The sequence below is a fragment of the Falco naumanni genome, chromosome 4 (genome assembly GCF_017639655.2).
Source record: "Falco naumanni isolate bFalNau1 chromosome 4, bFalNau1.pat, whole genome shotgun sequence".
Lineage (NCBI taxonomy): Eukaryota > Metazoa > Chordata > Aves > Falconiformes > Falconidae > Falco > Falco naumanni.
The window spans coordinates 21,528,182-21,543,299 of record NC_054057.1 but is presented as its reverse complement, the minus strand read 5'-3'; the positions used below and the strand labels follow the sequence as shown (position 1 = coordinate 21,543,299).

The 15,118-nt window shown below is 39.4% G+C and overlaps 1 protein-coding gene across 14 annotated transcripts in view; it reads left to right on the top strand.

Moving 5' to 3' along the window:
- AMPH (amphiphysin) overlaps nt 1-15,118 on the top strand; it is a 120,882-nt gene that overhangs the window by 62,721 nt on the left and 43,043 nt on the right. For all 14 annotated transcript variants that reach the window (XM_040592786.1, XM_040592791.1, XM_040592789.1 and 11 more), the window contains exons 3-5: nt 5,281-5,335; nt 11,983-12,077; nt 14,626-14,721. In XM_040592786.1, the coding sequence (XP_040448720.1) occupies nt 5,281-5,335; nt 11,983-12,077; nt 14,626-14,721 (246 nt within the window). The remainder of the gene's footprint in view (nt 1-5,280; nt 5,336-11,982; nt 12,078-14,625; nt 14,722-15,118) is intronic.

Below are 15,118 nucleotides of genomic sequence, written 5' to 3'. Positions count from 1 at the left end.
AGGACGTGAGTATGCTCGTAGGAACACGTAATAGATATCAAGGTGGGATCCTAGCTTGGGGAGAGAGAGGTTTAGCTGTCAGGCAAGAAGGTTGGAATTTTGTTTAAGGAGGGTACCAAGTATTTTCTGTTCAGTCCTCATCTGAAACAGAGACCATTGGTTCAGTAAAAGGGTCATCACTGCAGGCACAGGGCTTTCTCACCTGGCTACTAGGAGTCACTACTAACCTAAGGCAGAGCTTTCTGGTTCTTACCTTCAGAGTTTCATGCTTTTGGATTAGTCCAAAATGTCTGAGGAGCCTGTTTGATTTGATGCATTCAACTCATCATGTTACTTAATAATTAGAATGATCAAATTCTTACTCTTGAGCCTTACTAGTGGCTGGGCCACAGATTTGGTGCTGTCCTGGTAGGTACCGGGGTGCTAAAAACCTGTATGTTTCCAGAGAAGGTGGCAAAGCCAACTTTTTTCAAGCGATGCACCAGACAAATAATTCAAAACCCAGGTATCTTACAGCTTGTAGAAAGAGGAAAGAAGAAATGTATTTCTTTAAGGAAAAGATTCCAAAATTTGGGAGACAGTTCTAGGAACTATAAGGAGACTGAGAAATGGTAAAATAGGGTACTCTGGTATGCAGATATATTTCATATTGAATTATGGATTTGTCCCAATAGCCACTTATGTTGTTAAGCTTCCCTTAATGCAAAAGTCCTTCGCATTCATACTTCTGAGTTGTCCTAAACAACCTACCAGTAAATACGACCTAAAGTATTTGCAAACAGAGAGATGGTGCTGCTTTACATTGTGGCTAATTGCACATTACAATAAAGAATGTCTTCCAGGTGATACAGAAGATGCTTTCTTTTGAGCTATTTCCCTGATGTCTTAGCAATGGAATGACAAAATTCCAGTATCAGTATTAATAATTATCTGGTTTGCATTTCTATGGGGCAGGTTATTAATTAACCTATGCTCCAGGTTCAGCATTGACAGTGTTCTTGACTCTCACTAGAGCAGAATTATTTATGTGTTTTTAGTATCAAGCACATGCTGTTCTGACCTTTCCTGTAAAGATGTATTGTGTTTACATCCTGTGTGTGACATGATAGAAAAATCAAACTCTTCTGTTCTGCCTGGAAAGCTGCAAATAAATGATGCCTTGCAAATAGGTCATCCAATTCCAGCTTTCGGGGAGGCAAGATAGCCTTTAATTTCTGAGTGGAAGCAACGATTTTTCTAAGGCATCAGGAAGCAAAAGCTGGTACGACACAAACCATGCTTTCTATGGTTTTAATCATCAAGTTTTTGTGGGTTCTTCATCTTACTTCCAGTGCTAAGATATGCTTAAATACTGTTCTTTGAAAAGAAAGCCCAAACTAAACATATTGAAGAATCAGTAGTACTGAAAAGGCTTAATGCTGCTGTAGAGGTGTGTAAGAGCTGTGGCTGTAGATGACAAGATCCTGAAACACTGAGCCTCCTTATCTCACTGGGCGCACGTGCCTGTACTGGCTACATAATACTGTAATAAGACCAGAGAGTAGAAAAGAGGATCTGACAGCGACACTGTGTGCTACAGAGTTCAGAATAACATGTTGTTTGGGACATCTCTGTGAAGAGCTGGGTCAGTTTTCCTAATAACGGATGATGGTTTGGGTTGTTAGCATGCCTCCCTTGCTCTCATGTGCAGTTTAACAGGATGGTCTGAGAGATTTTTGGTGATTTGTATGTTGGGTTCGACCAGGTGAGCTGAAAGCACTAGTTTCTGGTGCTGGAGTCCAGTGAGAGCATGCCTGCTGTTAACAAACAACCCGATTGTGCAAAGCTTGCTATTAAGTATGCTACTGAGATTTCTTTCTGGAGTTTTCTTGAGTTTTATGAAACTCTGACTCACTTTGTTGCCTCCTGTAGAACAAATAAAAGAAATTTTGAAATGACAAAGGAAGCATCAGTGCTCTCTTGGGAAATCTTATTTCAGAGGAGTGCAACATCTGCAAAATGACACCTACTTTTCATTCTCCTTCAAGAAGCTGCACCTCAATTAACGAAATTGATGGCTTTAATGAAGATCCTTGGAGCAGTGGTTTCAGAGCCACCAGATGCTTTGATAGACCAGAAAGGAGAAAGAATGTATTAATAAACATCAAGAAGGAACAATATTAAAAGAATGTGGCAATGTTTACAACAGTGCTTTTAAAAACCTGTATGTCACAGTTTGCAAGATGTGAAGAGCCAGCTGTGCAGTATTTTCATCCTGTGAATATTAATTAGCCTGTTAGATAGTTAAAGTGTATCTTTCTTCACTAACAGTGAGTTTACTGTAGCAAATTGTGTAGACCAGAGTTATGTTTTGCAGAATTTACAGTGCTGAGGACTTTTGAAGGCAAATTTTTATTTCTGGTATTTTATAGAAAGGTCTAATTCTGTTGCCGTTGAAACTGAGATATTATCTCTCAAACTCAGTGGGAGCTGGCCCTTGCCCACGTATGCTTTAATGTCATGTGACATACATTTGCTAATGAGGGAAAATTCGTATACCTCTATGCTGCTTAGATATTTCAGTGGTTTGTGACCTGTTAATAACCTAGACTGAGGGAGATGCATGTTACTATTGTTCTTTTGAATGAATTGTCAGAATTCGTAACAGCATATATCGCAAAATATTTGCATCCTGGTTTATTACTTTGAATTTTTCTTATACGTTTTCCTGAGCAGCAGTTGCTGATGATGCAGGATGCTAACCAGCCACAATAGCTCTCATAGTAGTTTAGGGTACCAGTCGTAAAACTACACAGCAGTACAGGTATAAACATAGTGTTTGAGCAGTGTTTGTCCTTGACACACCATTTAGTCCTAGTGACAGAACAGCACATGTATGAGTAAATACAGATCTTTTCCTGGTCATAAGGACAGCTAACAGGGCCTTCCAGCTCTGGTTTGCTGCTCATCAAACATCAGAAATTCTTTAATAACTAAAAACTGTTACTGTATGGGTATGTGTTCAGCTGGACCGTGATGAAGAATCAAGTTGCTGTATCTGCTGCTACTCTTCACCGCAAGTGCTCAGGCCAAAAAAGATATGAATTGGAAAGACAATTTCTGTACCTTCCTGTGACTTCTCAGAGTACCAGGGATCCTCCCAGGATGAGCCTAGCCTGCATATAACAAGAACTTCTTTTTTCTTCTGCATGTTTACAGATACTCTTCTTTAGATCTGAGAGTGAGACATCCTGCCCCCAGGTTCAATCTCCTTTCCTCTCTGGCGGTGTTGTTCACTTTATGCCTTGCTCTGCATAAAGCAGGCAACTTCTGTCATCTCGCTGCCTCCCATTCCAGCACAGAAAGCAGCAGACAAAAAGTCAGCTTCTGAAGTGTGTTAGGATGCCTCCATGTTATGTAAGAAGATAAAATGTGTTGTTATGAGGCATTAGGGTAGTACTTTTTATTAAACAGTGTGAAGATGTACATGTATGTGTTTTCTTCAGGGACACAACATCAAGCTACCACTACTTTCAGATCTTTCTGTTGTGTTCTAAGTAAATAATATTAATGTCTGAGGTTTAATCCACTGATTACTCAGCCTGTGCCTGTCTGACCCCTGCTTTGACATGCAACTTTGATCCCAAAGCAAGGGAAGAGTTTGCCTTTCCTTGGAGTGTTGAATATGGTCCCAAACCATTGGTGGGCTGTGTGCTCTTGCTGTCACTCAGCATCTTCTCAGTTATCACCCTTGTGGTCAGAAATCAGTTCCTGTGCTCAGAATTATTTAGATTCAGAAAGGAGTTTCACTTCAGATCAAATCAGTATAAAAGCAACCTTCTGTTTGTTGACTCTGTAAAGTGAATTCTGTCTGCTCTCTAAGCCCACTCAGGCATGTTTACTGTTTGTGAGACTTTAAAACAGTTCCTCTCTTCTTACAGTGCATTGCAGTTTGGGGATTTCTGATGCAGTTCTAAAGGCCTTCAGTTCCCTGCGGGGAGCTGGGAGAGGCAAGGGGGGTTGGTGGATATTATCTTCATTGCAATGTGTATACTGGTGAGGCAAGTGAGTATTTTTTAAGAACCACCATTTGGATTTAAAATGGCTGCAGGTAGATGGATTCTAAGCCCCACAGGTCCCTTTCAAGCTGAATTTCTTATGATCCTCTGCATCTGAATGCTACGAGCATCACTGTCACTGATCGCAAGTCCTTTCCTGACATCAGAAGTCCTTTGACTTAAGTGGTGTTATAACAGCTTATACCGGTTGAGACTCTGCCTTCTAAAGTATTTACACATGCATCCTTTCAGGTTCTGACTTTCACATAAAAAATATGAGAGAAACTCCAAAACAGCTGATTTTTTCCATATGGTGTAGCTGTATGTGAGAAAATGTGACTGCAAGCTGATATTCCTGTAGTTTCCAGCTGCTTAAATAAATAATTTGAAGGCTATGGGAACTGATAAATAGGGAGCATTTCCAAAATCTTCAGGCTATTAAAGGTGTCCTGGACAGCAGCTTTTTAGCAATAAAGTATGTGCTATAGTGTAGCATGGATTTTATTGCAAATCATAGGAAGGATGTGAAGTCCCACTTGTGATACAATCAGAGATAAAGTAATCCTTTTTGGTTTATCTAGTCTGCATTTTTCAAAGACTGTTGTATAAGATAAAGAAAGATCATTTTGATGTATTTGCCAAAGAAATATTGAGATTTCACAGCAGACTGCAAGGTGCACTGCCAGGCTAAACAAAATAACTAATGCTATTGTTTTTAGTAGTTATTTGCTTGCATAATATTAAAATGCTAAAATACTTGGAAATCTACAAAAGTAGTAAGCCTCTTACATAAGAGCATGAATTTTCTGCAAGTCTAGACTGGCCCTCTTTGAGTGGTTTCCAGTCGAGGTGCACTGTTCTTGGTTATACTTCCTTGTGTTTGAGGTTAGGACATTGGCCAGGCTGACTTGAACTGGACCTGGACTGTAAAATATACCTCTCTGTCTTTGTCTGGATTTCTTCCCTGTACAGATGACTGATAAAATAAACACAGACATTTTAGCCTAGAGAGGACACTATGCATAACATCTTGGCCAGGCCACCTTTTCTGTATAAACCTCTGCATGCTTGCAACATGTGACACAATTCATCAGATAGCTCCTGAAATTGCTTTTTGCTCTTAAGTTTGACATACTGTATGCATGTTTTAAGGCATAAAATATAACTGAAATGTGTTTTTAATAACATAACTGAAATGTATTTTCACTTCCTTACTTTTTTTTTGCTTTTCTTTCTTTTCCAGGCAGAGGGTTCCAGGCTCCAGAGAGAGCTCAGAGGATATTTAGCAGCCATCAAAGGTGCTTTTTAAGTTTTACATCACATTTTCATAAAGCAAATTTATTTTTAAATTGAGACAAGTAGGCTTGTTTAAGGTATACAAAGACAAATACACGTAATATTGCTTTTGTCATTAGTAGTCCACATTTCTGCTTTGGATCCAGCACAGGCTCTGTAGCCTGTTCCTAGGGATTCTGCACCTTCAGTGTCAACTTGTGTGTACGGTCTTGCATGCATGGCTCATCGCTGACTTTCTTCCATGTGCAGGACCTCTGTGTAGATTCTCATGTTGCATGCATTTTGAGCACCCACAAAATCTACACATCTTGTTACTTACCTTTGCAAATGCTAGAATATGAAATACTCCATACAAGGCAAGGAATTGCTTAATCTGCAACATTTCCAAATAAAATATTACTGGTTGGATGATGATCTCCCTCCAAAACCAAAGTCTCTGTGATTATGTGATTTCTCATGTATTTCTGACTGCTCAATCCATTTTTTAAAAAGTTTAAAAATCAAATGTGATCTCTTTTGAGACTACATTGAAAATCCAAGTAGCAAAAGCTCACTGGCCAGCACTTAAATATCAGTGAGTAAGTAAAGAGCTATTGAAATCCTGCTGGACATTTGTAAATCCAGCACACTCAACTTAGCATCATATGCAGAGCATTCTCTTTCTCATGCTGCTTCTCTTTGGAGGAGTTGGAGGCCAGGTGCTAAAGGGAAGGGAATTAGAGTTGGTGACTGACAGAGGGACACTAATGGCGGGGGGGTGGGGTGGGTGGGTGGTGATAAATGTATAAATACATATATGTATGTGTATATATTTTTAACCTGGCTCAGGTCCAGTAGGAAAAATGTTAAAAATGAATATGAGCATCCCTGGAAATCAGTGTCATAATAAAGCTTCAGCAGCTGTTGACAGGCAGGCAAGAAAGATGGTTTTGATGGGAATTGTAAAACGGGGAGCAAAGCAGTAGCTTAATGTCTTTGACCATCTATTCTTTACTGGTGGGTTTGGCAAGGACAATCCGGTATGAGACAAAAGATATTTTGCCTTGTAGGGATTTGCACAATGTCTTTTGTTCTTAGAGGAAATATCAGCATCGGTCATTTTTGGGAACCCATTGGATGCTGATTTTACTTCCTTATTTTTCAGTCATCACTTCCCCACACACATTATCAGATGGATACTCAGAAGCAGCGTGATGAGGCTGTTTGTTGGCCAGATGGTTTTTCTGTCATGTAGGCTGACTGTTTACATGATGCTTTGATTTCCGTGTTGGTGACAACAGTCCTCCTCTCCATCTTTAATTTTCTTTCTCTCTCTTTTTCTCTTCTTTTCTTAACACTGTGCATTTGAGGTCCTTTTGCAGGTTTACTGTCTAGTGGGCTACTCTTTGCATCGTTTTGTTTTTAACCTGGTGTGAAATTTGTCACTGTGCAAGTTTTGCTTTTTTAGTTATGCTTTTCTGTACAGCATCTTTCTCTTGTTGCAGCCTCTAAGTCCATATCTGAAAATAATTTGGACTTTCTTACTGAGAATGAAAAGTGTTTGCTAACACCTTGCTATCTTCACGTCTTAAAAAAGACCCAGTGATAAGCAGCTTGCAAAAGCCTTAAAAATGTTGTTCTCCAAAGCCAACAAGACACCAGTGGGCATCCTTGGTACACATTTTGGCATACCTTTGTGCTGTGGAGTGAGAGGACAGCCCGAGACAGTAGTCTACAATACACAGCTCTCTGGGGCTTTCCTAAAGCTGACTAGCTCAGCAGTGGCAAAGACCTTTCCAGATTTTGAATGGCAAAAGCAGATCCAGCAACAGGTACAGTCTCTTTGTTGCTACTCTTCAAAGGACTGCCATCATTAAAAGATTTTGGGGTGGCTGTGCACAAAAGCATGGGAACCCCCATATTTAGGCACTGGAGTGGGATTTCTGCACCTAGGACATTTGAACCTTGTAGTCATGCTATCATCAAGGGGCTCATTTTGCAGGGAAAAAGATTGATCATGTAATTGGAAAATAATGCATTTGACATCCTTGTACTCTCACAGGTGTGAGAAAAGCAGTTCATTTTAAAGGGTTTCAGGAGATGGCAAGATAGCAAACTTAAACCAAAAGCATTTTATGAAGCTGGTATGTTGCGAACTCCAGTAATAAGTTTTACTGTGTAACTTTTGAGTGACTGGATATTGGGAGTTGGAAGTACAAGATCTGGGCACAATTTAAGCAAGGAATGGTCAGTTGAGCCTTTGTATGACGCTATGTCTGTTCATTTTAATATACTTGATAGTCTGAAGTTTAGTATCACACATTCCTAAGAGAATTTTTGCATTATTCAGACTCCTCTCACTCAGAGGTGCCTCTTAATCTTAGCTGGATCTTGATCTTGACTGCTGGTTACTCAAGGACTCAAAAGAACCATGCCATAAAACTGTTGAACTTGCGAATGGCTTGTATGTGCTTTTTTATTTCACCTGCATGGTAGTTTGACATATGCTATGTATCAGTGGTGTTTGTACTGACAAGACTGTGTACTATCCCCTACAGCAATAGTCATCTTGTATCTCGGTCTTCTGTCTCTTCCAGTCTCCTTGGCAACGTGTATCTGGGTTCTCTACTTCATGATTTGGGTTTTTTTTAAGCTTTTGAGAGCTGTCGATGACTTGAAGGGTTTTATGGGTCAATTGTTAAAGAAACCCAAAATCAGCCTCCCATTCTCTACCCTGAGCTCTTTGCAAGTACCAGTGCAGATATAAACCTGGATCTTTATGCAGGTGACAAGGTGGCAGAGGTAAAAAGGAATCTTGCATCATGAAAAAGAAGCACCATAATTTTCAGGTAGCTAAATGTAGTGAGTAATAGTAACTGATCTACAGGAAGGGAAGAGGAGATTTTGGAGATCTGTAAGCCATTTTGCTGCCTAGTTGTCTGTCTGTGGCCAACAGAACTGCAAATATTCTCGACATGCTAATCTTAAAATGAATTCTGTCATTTCTTAAAGCAATAAAACTAATCATGATCTTTCTGTAAAATGTAGTAATTAATTATGAGGTGATTTAATGGAAACTCTAATGGGTAACTAGCAATAACAGATACAGCCCTTATGGCAGGGTAGGTCATTTCCCTGGAGAACCACACATGAAGCTTTCTTCCCCACTCAAATAATTAAATATTAAGAGCCAGACCAAGATGCCGCACTCGACCAGGAAAACAGTTTGTCTCCATGATCCATCTTAGATTCCCTGCTGGGGAGTAAGGAAACCCCACAGTATATGGGTCCTATGGCCAACATGGGGTCTCAGGCTAGTTGCAATTTTCATGGGAGCTTGAGCACATTGGAACTGTGATGGCAAAGGGTCACCTACCCTCTGCTGTCTCTAGGGTGCTTCGTGGGAATGCTTTTGCACTGCCAACCCCAGGATCCCTACCATGTGGGGGCCTCTAGGAGTCCTTTGGGGTTCCAGAGGCAAGGGCTCTTTCCCATAGGAAGAAGGATGATTTCATCCAAGAGCCTCAGACTTCAGTAACTGGATTATTAAGCATGATTTTTCCTAAGCAATTCAATTATTTTGACATTTGTAGTTATTAAATAAGTGACCCAATTACTGAGAAGAAGCAGTACTAAATGAAACAACTGATATTAAATATATATTTCTAACTGTCCATCAGCAGTAAAAATCCTTTTCACATTTCTTACTTTTTTAATGACTTGCTTTAGACAGTTTATCTTTCTCAGTGATAGCAGTTAAAAACAGCAGAGACAGCCTGCAGTCTGTGGCTGAGACATTAATCCTCTTAACTTTAGTGCTGAATAATGCATAAAAGGTATCAGTGCCTAAGAAATAATTCTATGTGAAAACCAGACAAATAAAAAAAAATAAATCATTGGACATTGTAAGTTTATGCCCACAGGCACAAAAAAGAATGGGAAGCCACTGGATTGGTATGTACCGATACACTCATTTTGGGGTATTGCAGTAAAGCTACTATAGATGCAGTAGCAGGGTGAGTAGGACGGATGATCTTGACCTGTGGAAATCTCAGACTGAAGCCCCTGACTAAAGGAGCCAAGTACTGCAATGTCCACTTGCTTCATGCTGCAGCTGGATTTGATTGACGTCTTACAGGAATGTGGTAGAATGGAGGACTACCAGATTCTTAGAACTGAAAAAAAGTGTAAAAGTTGGTGCAACTTTCATATGTCTAAAGCACAGGATATTAAGTTTCTTTTACTTATTTTCTTCAGCAGAGATATGCCTAAGTCTTGTCGTACTTGTTTGTGTAGGGAAAGGTGCTCTACCCAAGCCTTCTGTGACCAAGCTGAGTGCAAGCTGCAGGAGGGATTAGCCAGCATCTGTGCTAGCCTGCCTGCTGCAGAACATACGTGGCAGGTTTGGCATGTAGTGTGCTTAAGGGCAGAAGTTCAGGTATCAGACGGGATCAAGAGTGAGCAGGGATGCACAAACCTTCCTGGTCTGTGTGTTCACCCTACGTGGACAGAAGCAGCCTTCTTAAGCGTAGCGATACTGTGTTGGTTTTGCCTTACCTCCTGAGTTGATTAATTTGCCATGACATTAAAGGTTTTAAATGAGTCCTGCATGGAATAATATGGGAAGGTCATCTGTATTTTACTGTAATCTGGCATATTTTAGGCAAAAAAAGACCCTTTATTCATGATCCCTTTCTTTGCTGGTGACACATCATCCTTAAACAGTAACCACAGAGGAGGAAAGGAAGAAATGCATCTTAAGTTCTTGCACTATACCAATTCTCTGACCTTGGCTCTGTCATTAAAAAGCATCCCCAAGAAAATCCCTGAAGAGATCAAATATTCTGTTTTGGCTCAGCACCTTTTGATTTAAGGGCGAAAGCCTGTAGCCTCTGAACACCACGGTTTCCTTTGTACTTGTTCGCCCCCTTTCCCAAACCATTCTCTCCCTTGAACCCAAGGTCTGAGAACAGCCATCTACTTTCATCTTTTTCAGTATCTTTTTTTCCTTATCCCACCCATTCCATAGACCACCATGTTTATATTAGGCAGCGTGCATTACTGCTTTTATTTTCCTGTCATATCTCGAGCATGTGTTTTGGAGAATATGGTGGAATAGCTACTGATTAGGTCAAGTCTGCTTTTCTAGACAGTTTTCAAATTAATTCTCCTTTTCCACTTCTAAACATTTAGTTGTGCAGAAAATAGAAATATTGACGTTATTCCTAAATTCTAAACCTATATCCTAAACCACTAAGCAGTTACATCTGAATATCACACTAGCATTTTTCAAGAATATCACACACAATTTTCAAGACAGCACAGATGTGCTGCAGCAAACAGACTTTGGAGAAAAAAATGTTGTTTCTTCAAAACAAAAATAATGCTAGGTAAAAAAATTAGCAATGTTCAGATTTTGCAAAGTTGAAATAGAGTTGTTTTAAAATTACTGATTCTGAACTGACACTTAGCATGTTAGGTGAGATCTGTTTGGTTTCACTGGATTCAGAACCATATTTAACACCTAATGTAATGGTGTTCTATCCAAATGGAAAGGCAAACCCCAGTGCCTTCACGGAGGGCAATAATTTATTCACTGGAGTCACACTGATCTCACTGAAGACAGATGTTGTCTCTTTCTCATGATATCATTGAAGCTACTTTACATTTAAGCCAGCTCATCTGTGCATTATGGAGTGATAACCATCAGTAGTCCCCGTTCTTGTTTCACCTGGAGTAGTCAGAACTCCAAAGGTTACTGATGCAGTTTGGCTTAGCACACCTCTCTGTAGACCTGCTGTAAGCGTAACCAAGTGCTGGGCTCTACATACTTCTAAAGCTGCTGGGTGAGCATACAAAATAAACATTCTTAATAAAACCAGGTCCATTATGGTACTCTCCCCAAGTTGAGGCATCTCTTTTCCCCAGATACTGTCTCAGGTTTTGCTAGTTCTTTGCTTATTATCATTATTGTAGGTAGAAGAATAACAATCTCAACCACTCTCACTTTACACCTGAAAGCTCTTGAGACTTAAATATCTTTGAAAACAAGGAAACAGAAATCCTGAGTTATGTTCTACCCTGTGTGTGACCTCCCCCGTTCTGGGGAGCACTTTTCTTTAGGGCAGACCTAGGTTTTTCCTTAAATCCATTTTTATAGCCAGCAATTCCCGTAAATCTCTGCCATTTTAACTGTGCCACCCTGGAAATGCTTGTTCTTCCACAAAGGTTGACGTGGTACTCATTATGGACAAGGTAGGAAACTTTTGTAGTGTGGAAGAGCTGAGAATAACCAAAAGCAGGTTGTTATTTGATTGATTTTTCAGTGATAGTCTTTGATTTGGGTATTACATGTCTTTAGTGGGCAGGACTACCCTCCAAGTTGTTACTCGTATTCAGATATGTTTAGTTCAGAATAGAAAATGGAATCCTAAATCTGATAGAAACTTTTTTCCTACATATAAATATGGGTTAATCCTTTTGTGAGGGGCATTTCTTGTTAACCTGGGGGAGCTGGGTGAAAATAAAGGTTTTGTTTCAGCTCTTGAAAGGAAGATTCTAAATGTGCCTGAGAGAATAGTATAGTGGGTACATGTGGTCAAAATAAAGATGTTTAGCAACTGCTTCTTGTAGTTTGCAGTTCTATGTTCCTTCTTCTGTCTAATTACAGGGATGCAAGATGCCTCAAAGAAGCTTACGGAGTCTCTTCATGAAGTATATGAGCCAGATTGGTATGGACGAGAAGATGTGAGAATGATTGGAGAGGTAAGATGTGAAGAAAGAAGAAAAAAGTATTTTGGCTGCAAATGGATTAATCTGAGCTGTTAAGAAGTGTACATCCAAAATTTCCCTTAATTCTTTGTTACACGTTAAATCCTGTTTTCTGAGCATAGAAATTATTGGTCTTGTGAAATGCACCTCCTGCTGACCAGCTGCTGTATTTGCAACGTCTATTTACAAACTAGCTGACGTAAGTGAGCAGAATTGGTCCTGATAGCAACCAATTGACAAATTTGTACAAGGCATCATACATGCAGTTTTACAGTCAGATTCTCTGTTCAACTGAATGTTAAAAAATATCAAATCTGCTTATACTTGTGTGCTATGTAACAACTGTAGAGCCAGTGGCACTAAACAGACTATCTGACGGGACATGCACCTCTCTCTGACAAGAATCTGGAATTTAAGGGCAAACTAGGCTGCATGGCACCATTCATTTTAGTCTTTTTAGCTTCTTCCAGTGATTAGAGAAGAATAGGTTGTTCTAGAGGACACTGCAGGAACTTGACTTGAGGTGCTCTGAATTACCTGCTTAAACATCCTTAATTCTGCAAGTCTGCCAGCAAATGTGCTGCTGGTGACATGAAAATGCAAACTGTTATTGGTGCAGCTTTTAACTACCTAGCATTCAGTTTGCAATGCCTCCTGGATAATACAATCAGCAAGAATCTAGAAGACAGAGTAGTCTTCCCAAATCCAGATAATGATTACTTTTCTTCTCTATGGCTGCTTTCCTCTACCCTTCCATGGTGCTGAGGAGTTTTTGATTTTAAAAACACCCAACTTCCAAACTGTATAAGTTAAGATACCATACCATTTATATTGTTTTAGGTTAAACTGGGAGATCTTCTACTGCATATTGCTGTAGCACCTTATCTTGTATCTGCAGACTATTAGATTTCACGCTCAGAAATCTGTAGTTGTGTGTGAAAGGACCAAAAATTGGCTCTTAATCTCTATTAGATATAGGGATAAATGTTAGGTGTGTCTTCTTAAAAAGATACTTGTGTGGGCAATATTACAAAATCTCTGCCTCTGACTTTTTTTCCCTATATAATCACAAATGTAGATTTATGTGTCCCTCAACCTAGAGTAAAAAAGAACAATATATTTGTGCAGTCCAGGATACAAATGATCAGTCCAAAAGGGATCCACCTAAATGATCTTCCTCTGTATGGTAGGAAGATGTTGGCTTAAAGAACTCTTCAGCAATGTTTTTTGAGTGCATTAGCTTTCAGAAAACATCCGTGATTTTAATTTGTCCAAAATATGTCTCAGCCAGATACAAAGGCAAATGCACAACGCTGGCAGTTGCTTACTTGCTTCCTATGATCTAATGCTGTGCTGCTCTGTAGACCACCATGATTAAATATTGTGTTAATAAATGAAGTATTTCTTTTAAGCATGATTAATAAATTGTGATAATTCACTAAGGACTCCGTTAGTGTAGGAAACGAATGATATGAATACTGGCATCACACAGCATTTATAATATGCCCTATAGTAGCTCATGGTAAAACAAACACTAGGGAATAGCTTTCCGGACTTACCGGTGAGGATAACAGCCCTGCAGAGCAGCGCTCACCCCCTTTAGCTTCCCTCCCATCAAAGGAGGGAGCTCAGTAATTTTTGAAATGTGCAAAGCAGAGGGGGATCAGGATGTCTAACATGTGCTAATGACTTGTTCAGTTGAGAACCCAGGACCTCGAGCACTGTCTCTATGTAACAGGATTTGCTTCTGGCCAGGAATCTCACCCTGCTCCCCACAGGGTCCTTGTCACATCAACTGCATGAACAAATTCTTAAAAAACAGAAAACTACAAGGGGTGTCTCTCAGTGACTATCTCAGAGCTGCAAAGGGGACTGGGGAAAAGCACTGTAGCTGCTGATGTTGGCATCTTTCATATCTGGCATCTCAGTTCCCTAGCTGTACGAGGTACAGTTCTGTGCATGAGCCATTTCATCAAATGTATCTTAATGGCACAAAAAGTATTGGATGGAAAGACCTTTCATAAGGTAGGTCTCCACCGCTTTTATTTTAAAAATGACCAAGGAAAGCTAAGCTTAAAAATCCTTGCAATTGATGGGAAACCCGCTTTATTTTTTCCTATGTTTTATTTACTTTTCTACTTTTAGTTCTACTTCTTTTCTCTGCAAGGAAGATTTATCATCAGTGAATGTACTTAGGTGTGAGAGCTAGGGCAGCTTCAGATTCTGTGTTGTTGACCCTCAGGGACCCAAAATACTGAGGAAGAACCTGAATCCATGATATCCTTATTTTCACATAGCAATTATTATTTGAAAGAATGGAAACACAAGCTAGTTATTAACATAAATCTTTTGTTATGAATTAAAACTTGCAACGTCAAGGTATTCCTTTTCATTTAACTTGTAAGTGCAATCTGATTTATTGCCACAAAGAACATTTTAAAACATCAGCAAGATTAATCTTTACCAATTACATTTGTATTTCTCCTAGGTTTGGAGTGGAATTAAACTACTAAGTGCATTTTTGTCTTTTCTACCTTTACAGAAATGTGATGAACTTTGGGAAGACTTTCATCAAAAACTGGTGGATGGGTCATTATTGACCTTGGATACATATCTAGGACAGTTTCCTGATATCAAAGTACAGTAATGATCTCCTATAAAGGACAATTTGTAAAATTACTGTTGAGTCATAAAATAAATAGAAAAGAAAAAAAAACCAAAGAAAAATAAAAAAAAAGGGGGGGGGGGGGGGCGGGAATTGAGGAAGGAGGTGGATGTAGTTCTCTCCTGCAATGTAAAAGATGTTCTGTAAGTAAATCCCTGACATTAGGCTGCACTGATTTTCCAAGTGAATAAAAATATTTTTCATGCAGTAGTACTTGGAAGTAAATTAGCCTTTGGAGAAAAAACTTTTACTTTTTTTCATGCTCCTATTTATTTGGTATGAGATAATTCTCACTGACCTCAACAGGGAGACATTAAGTGCTTCAGCTGTTAAAATGCCAGGTAAATTACAACATGAAAAGCAGGCCTTT